The sequence below is a fragment of the Mya arenaria genome, chromosome 8, assembly GCF_026914265.1.
Source record: "Mya arenaria isolate MELC-2E11 chromosome 8, ASM2691426v1".
NCBI classification, from domain to species: domain Eukaryota; kingdom Metazoa; phylum Mollusca; class Bivalvia; order Myida; family Myidae; genus Mya; species Mya arenaria.
Window position 1 is genome coordinate 43,460,438 of NC_069129.1, and position 7,071 is coordinate 43,467,508.

At 31.4% G+C, this 7,071-nt stretch overlaps 1 protein-coding gene across 1 annotated transcript; it reads left to right on the forward strand.

Annotated features, from left to right (window-relative positions):
• Positions 1 to 4,752: 4,752 nt before the first annotated feature.
• On the forward strand, positions 4,753 to 6,603 carry LOC128244217 (uncharacterized). Its single transcript, XM_052962233.1, has 2 exons — positions 4,753 to 5,383; positions 6,058 to 6,603. The coding sequence occupies exons 1-2, from the start codon at positions 4,753 to 4,755 to the stop codon at positions 6,483 to 6,485; spliced, it is 1,059 nt and encodes a 352-aa protein (XP_052818193.1). The 3' UTR covers positions 6,486 to 6,603.
• The last annotated feature ends 468 nt before the right edge of the window (positions 6,604 to 7,071 follow it).

Below are 7,071 nucleotides of genomic sequence, written 5' to 3' on the forward strand. Positions count from 1 at the left end.
GTGTTCTAAATAATTAAAAAAAGAGAAACAATACTGGAAAACGTTTTTCTCCTTGCCGCACTCTTTGATTACATTAGGAGTAGTAAGTTATTTTATTTTATTTAAATAACAAGCAACCATGCTGCAGTTGACAACTGATATAATATAAATACATATACTATATATAAATTAAGCTCAGGATAATGCTCCGAAAAGAGTGCAGGTGTTGTCTTATTGTAAAACTCATGCAGAATAATGATGCCCTCAGTAAATTGAGATACACACCATATTTTGAATGCACAAGGTAGTGAGAATATATTGAAAACCATATACTAGTAATGCATGATTAAAATTTAGTTTTCCTACTCATTTCAACTTGAAAAAGCTATTTTGCAGTTGAATACGTCCATTTGCAGCCAAGAAACTCTAACACTACATCTTAAAAAAATCTCAGTTAGAAAATAGAATATAGTCATATTTGTTTGTTATAAAAATAACATAATCCAAAACCAGTTGAAAGACTGTTGCCAAATGTTAAGCAAAAAAGTGTTGTTTAGATTAAAATGGAATATACAAATATTGATTTTAGACCAATAAAACAGCAGAACATAAACGATCATTTATTTAACTTTTAAAATACATACAATTATTTGAAATGATAAATGGATTTGATAAATATAAACAACATCTTAACAGTGTAATAATTGAACTAACTAAATTTTAATTCATATTTTTACATGGCCTTGCTTAATTTAGGTTCGTAGTGAGACATTGAACACAGCCTTGCTAAATTCAGGTACATATTTTGACATTGCACAGTGAAATATTCATATACATATGTATTCTTTTGAAATCTAGATCATGTAAAAAAATCGGTTTGAGGCGACACGGGCAGGTGAACAAAATGGCGGTCATGATGGATTTCAGGTAGTCCAAAAACAGAAAAAGAGAAAATACAAGAGTGGTTCTAGTGGATCGACAGTAGCTTCTTTTAATAATATGACTATGGATGAGAAGCTTGTAAGCATCTTTGAACAGGTAAATAAAAACTATGACAAGATCGATAACATTGAATCGCAGCCGGTCATCTGCAACCAAGACATCAAAAACATCAATCTGCAATATCGAGAATTAGATGATCGAATCACAAGAATGGAACAGTTATGCGAGACACAAGTAAGAAACTCAAAACTACTATCTTACAAATCCATTGACTCTGAGGCCCGTAGTATGCGAAACAATATTGTTTTATATGGGCTCACAGAGAGTATGAGATGGATTACATTACAACTCGTGCTAAGGTTCATAGAGAACGAACTCATGATGGACACAAGTGACATTGAAATAGAGAGAGCACATCGAATTGGCCAATTTTATGAGAATAGAGGTAGAGATAAAAAAAGACCAATCGTAATCAGATTCCGAGATTACATAGATACTGAGAATGTAATGAGAAATGCATACAAACTAAGGGGAACTCCGTTTGGTGTAGATAGACAATTTCCAAAGGAAATATCACAGGCACGCTCAGTTTTGTATAAATCACAGGAAGCAAAGAGAGCCAGGGAGGAAAAATATAAAGTACAAATTAAGTACCCAGCCAAGCTCATTATTAATGGCAAACTGATCAAGGACATGTTTCCTGACTGGTATCAAGTGCTTAATTCGGACAGGTTAGAATTGATTCAAACAACGCATAAGAATAACATTACGAGATCAAGTGGGCAAAGTGCACGGATATATTCGCGTGAAACTGTGATTGATAATTATGATGACAAAGCCAGCAGCGAGGATGACGTGTTTATTGACAGTAAAAAGTCAAATCAATCTGTCATAAATAATAACGGTAACGCCCACTTATTTGTAGACAAAACAAACCCACGTGACCTACATGACATTAATGTACATGAGGAGCAACGGAAACTGAACAGTCAATTACACTTACAGAAAGCCATTGAGTGTGATAACACTTCATCAGACGAAGAACAATCCCAAAACGTTTCACGTGAAAACACAAACAGTAGCACTAACCTACGAATACAGTCCGTGGAAGCAGCAAAATCACTTAGACCGAGTCACGTGGTAACACCGAAGACGACGGGAAAAGTTAGAGGACGAGGTAAACAGGCCGTGACCAGTTCCCAATATAGAACGGGGGTAAAACATGGTGTGGGATCCCACAGATCTGTGTCGAGTAAATCCAAGGATCGGAACAGCGACGAGACTTCAGGGAGGGAAAACCAAGAGCGGCATGGAAGAACAGCCAATCAAGATGGTGAACAGGGGGTTAATAACTAGGACGGCGGGGAGGTGATACAAGAGGTCAAATGTTGTTTATTAAATGTACAAGGACTTTTGGGAAAAACCTATAATAAACTAAATTGTGCAGAGGTAAAAACTTTATTCCAAGAAAATGATATTCTTTTGTTTACTGAAACATGGTTAGATGACTCTTTAGATTATAATGTTGATAATTTTAAATCATTTGTATTGAATAGAACAATTAAAACAAAAGGTGCTAAGAGAAGTAGTGGTGGGATTATTGTTTATATAAATGATAAAATTTCAAGTCATGTTGAACTTATTAAAACTACTGATGACTGCATTTTGTGGTTGAAATTAAAAGGTGTGTTTTTTCATATGAATAAAGACATATTTGTTTGTTTGTTGTATAATGTGCCTCATGGTAGCAGTAGAGAAGTATATCAGGAAATTAATATATTTGACTTATTGACTAATGATATTATTTATATAGAAAATAAGTATGGGGATGGTTGTAACTTTATTTTGACTGGGGATTGGAATGCTAGGACAGGTGAAAAGGCTGATTATGTTGATAATGAAGATATACATGTTTTGAATTTATTACCTGATGATTATGTTATGGATGATGCTCTGCCTAGAAATAATAAAGACAAAATTGTTAATGAACATGGGAAAAATATGTTAGAATTTTGTAAAACAACTGGTTTGAGAATTTTGAATGGAAGGTGTGGTTTAGATGATAAAAATGGTAATTATACATGTATAAATGCACAAGGGTGTAGTGTAGTGGATTATGTTTTATGTAAAACAGACTTGTTTGAATATATATCAGCATTTGAAGTCAAAGAACCAAATATCATATCAGACCATTGTGTGGTCAGTTTTAGCATAAAAGCTAGTGTGCCAGATGATAATATCCTTAATAATGATAACCATGCTATTAACAGTGTAACCTTTAGATATAAATGGGATACTGATAAGAAAGATGTGTTTTTACAGTCTTTATGTGAAGAGTGTAATGTTGATAAATTTGCTAGGTTACATGAAGAAATAAATATTTCTAGAGACAATAATGATTTAGATGTTAACCTTCAGTCATTAACAGATATTATGGACAATATATGTAGTCCTTTGTTTAAAAAAAATATCGGAAAAAGTAAAAATAAAAATATTATTTTAAATGATGTAAAAAAAGATGCAGACTATTTTGATGAAGACTGCAAAGACTTGAAAAAAAGGTATTATAAATGCTTGAATAATTTTAGACAACTTTCTAGTGATGAAAATAGAATAAATATGGTGCAGGCTAGAAGTAACTTTAAAAAAACAATCAGAAAAAAGAAATTTTTGTATGATAAATCACAATCACATAAATTGGAATCAATGAGATTTTTTAATGCTAAGTTGTATTGGAAGATGTTAAAAGGTCGCAGAGTACAAAAAACATGCTCACTAACATCAAATGATTTTATTGAGTACTTTAAGTCCATAAATGATCCTGAATCTGTATTTTATCAGCCGGATGAAGATGTGTTGCATTTTAATGAAAGGTATTTAGATGGTGAGTTAAATATTATGTTCCAGGAATTAAATGTCCCTTTTACGGTTGTAGAAGTTAGAAAAGCTTGTAAAAAACTTAATGATGGTAAAGCCAGTGGGCCAGATTATTTTATAAATGAGTTCTACAAATCTGGATGTCATAATGAAGCATTTTGTAATGTTTTATGTGCAAAGTTTAATAAGTTATTTGATTGTGGTTATTACCCAGACAAATGGTCAGAAGGATTTATTATACCACTACATAAGAAAGGGGCTGTAAATGAACCAAGTAATTATAGGGGTATAACTTTGTTAAGCTCGGTGGGAAAATTGTTTACAAAAATATTGAATACTAGACTTAGTGAATGGGCAGAAAATTATCATGTGTATATTGAGGCCCAGGCTGGTTTTAGGCAAAAGATGGGCACTATTGATAATATATTTGTATTACATAGTATAATCACATGTTTACTTGATAGCAATAAGAAATTATATGCAGCATTTGTTGACTTTTCCAAAGCTTTTGATTATGTTGTTAGAGATATACTCTGGTATAAATTGATAAAACTTGGTGTTAGGGGAAAGATATTAGATATTATACGTTCTATGTATATGAATGTTAAGTCAAAAGTGAAATATAACAATGAATTAAGTAATGATTTTTCATGTTTATTAGGGGTACGCCAAGGAGAATCTCTATCTCCGTTTTTATTCTCAATGTATCTTAATGATATAGAAGAGTATTTATGTACTAATAACTATCAAGGTATTGATTTTGATGTGTTTAAAATATTTATATTACTCTATGCTGATGATACAGTTTTGCTATCTGATACAGAGGCAGGATTACAAGTAGGGTTGTTATTATTAGAAAATTATTGTGAAAGATGGAAATTATGTGTGAATCCAGAAAAAACGAAGGTTATGGTGTTTAGAAAAGGAGGAAGATTAAGTAGAAATGTAAAATTTATGTATAAGGGTAGAGAATTAGACATAGTGGATAGATTTACTTACCTTGGTATAGTTTTCACACCTGGAGGTTCTTTTTCAAAAACCTTTGATGCTTTGTCAGGACAAGCACTTAAGGCGGTTTTCAGGCTTAAAAGTTGTATATCTAAATATCCTTGCATTTCAATCAAGCATAGATTGGATCTTTTCGATAAACTTATTTATCCAGTCTTGAGTTACGGATCGGAAATATGGGGTCTTAGTAACAGTCTTCAAATTGAACGAATACACTTACGTTTTTGTAAAGAATTGTTAGGAGTGCGATTACAGACCCAAAATAATTTTGTTTATGGTGAACTTGGGAGAACCTCATTATTATGTAAAAGGTCGATTAATGTCATAAGATATTGGTTAAAGATTGTAACAATGGACACTGTAAAATATGTTAAACTTATGTATGATAAACTTTGTATGCACTTAGAGGAAAATCCACATTTCAAGTCCTGGGCTTACAATGTAAGACAGTTGTTACAAGCATTAGGTTTTAATGATGTATGGCTTAGTCAAGGTGTTGGTGACATAAATTTGTTTCTCAATATGTTTAAAAGAAGGGCTACTGATAATTATATACAAAGGGCTTGGTTCACGAAAGGTAAAAAATGGCCCCATCTGTAATGTGCTTGATTCCCGTGAATTTTGGTAGAACAACCAATGGCAGTTAAAGAATGAAATGTAATATGATGATTCTATCAACATTTCGGTTGCCATGGCAACATATCAATCAAGGGGTATTTTCCAGTTAAAATATATAAATGACAATACCCTGAACATGAATGATGATATATTTTACTTCTAAAGCATTATTGCAACATATATAAAAAAATGTTATATACCTGATTTCTGTACTTAATTCAATTAAGAATTAGGATGTTACCATGGATACAATTGCAGTAAAATCATTCTTTATATATGTTAAATTAATCAAATATGTAATTTTATATTGATATTTTGCATTGATATATTATAAATTGTTACTTCAGATAAAGTGATAATATTTCATGTCATTTTCAACATAGCTGTATGATGGTTGCTATGGTAACAATGGAACAATATGAATTTACAGTTCATATATGGATTTTTGTGAGTATGACAAAAGCTGTTGTAATACATGTTTTAAAAATTTGTTTCATAGTTTTCATTTTACTCTGTGTAAATATAATTATATAAACAACAAATTAAAGCATTTGAATTATATTGGTAATGAATATTTAGAGTACCTTTTAGAGAAAACATATTTTAAAGTTCTAATTCATTAAAAATGACAAGCTAAGTCTGAGCTCAGAGAGTCTAGTAGAGCTCGAAATTACGTGCATGTGTCGTTTTTTGAATTACAACCCTATTTGTGTAATGTAAATATAACAAAATATAGATATGCATTGTCTAGGTTAAGAATGTCAAGTCATATGTTGAGCATCGAAACAGGTAGATGGCATAAACCAACAGCAACACCTTATAATGAAAGAACATGCTTATTTTGTAACACTCTTGAAGACAAATACCACTTTTTACTTGAATGTCAATTGTATGCTGAACTACGAGAAATGTATATCAAACCATATTACTTTAAAAGACGGAATATGTTTAAGTTTATTGAGTTGATGACCTCTCAGAAAGCTGTTGTGAATAGAAATTTAGCGATGTATGTGTATAAAGCGTTTGAATTACGAAAGACGTTTCATATGTATTATGAGTAAAAAACATATCCTCTTCGCTGTTAATACATCATGTCTTACGACCTATGACTTATTTTGCAATTAATGTACGTTTTATAATATGTATACTCATGGACATATTGTCTATTGTATTATGAAATAAAACTGTAAACTGACCCTTTTATCCTGCATTCCAACAAAAAGGTTTATTTGTTTTCATCTGTTGGGAAACTAAATTGTAGGTATAAGTTCATGGCCTTTTAAAGGCCAAGTAAGTTTTGTAAGGTTAACTTATCGAAGTGTATGTTCATGTATATCCATATGACTTCCCTTAACCTATTTCACAATTTCATCCCAAATACTTAGAAAAAAAGGCAATTATCGCAAAAAAACTTACAAAAAAAAGTAAAAAAAAAGAAAGTATATTCTAGATTTAGCACACAAAAAGTCGCTACCAAGTGACTTTCTTAGAGGTCCAATATGTTTTAGTTATGTTAACTTGTCAAAGCGTACTTATATACAATTGACATCTCTTTACATTACTTAACACACAGGATGAAGAATGAAATGCATTTATTTCCATTTAAAACATTCAACAAAACTGGAAATATATTATAAATTTAGCGCC

Excerpts from the sequence above, each read along its gene's own strand:
- LOC128244217 (XM_052962233.1), top strand. The coding sequence starts at position 4,753 with ATGTATAAGGGTAGAGAATTAGACATAGTGGATAGATTTACTTACCTT. Across the intron at positions 5,384-6,057 it reads AAGGGCTTGGTTCACGAAAG|CTAAGTCTGAGCTCAGAGAG; the intron begins GTAAAAAATGGC and ends AAAAATGACAAG.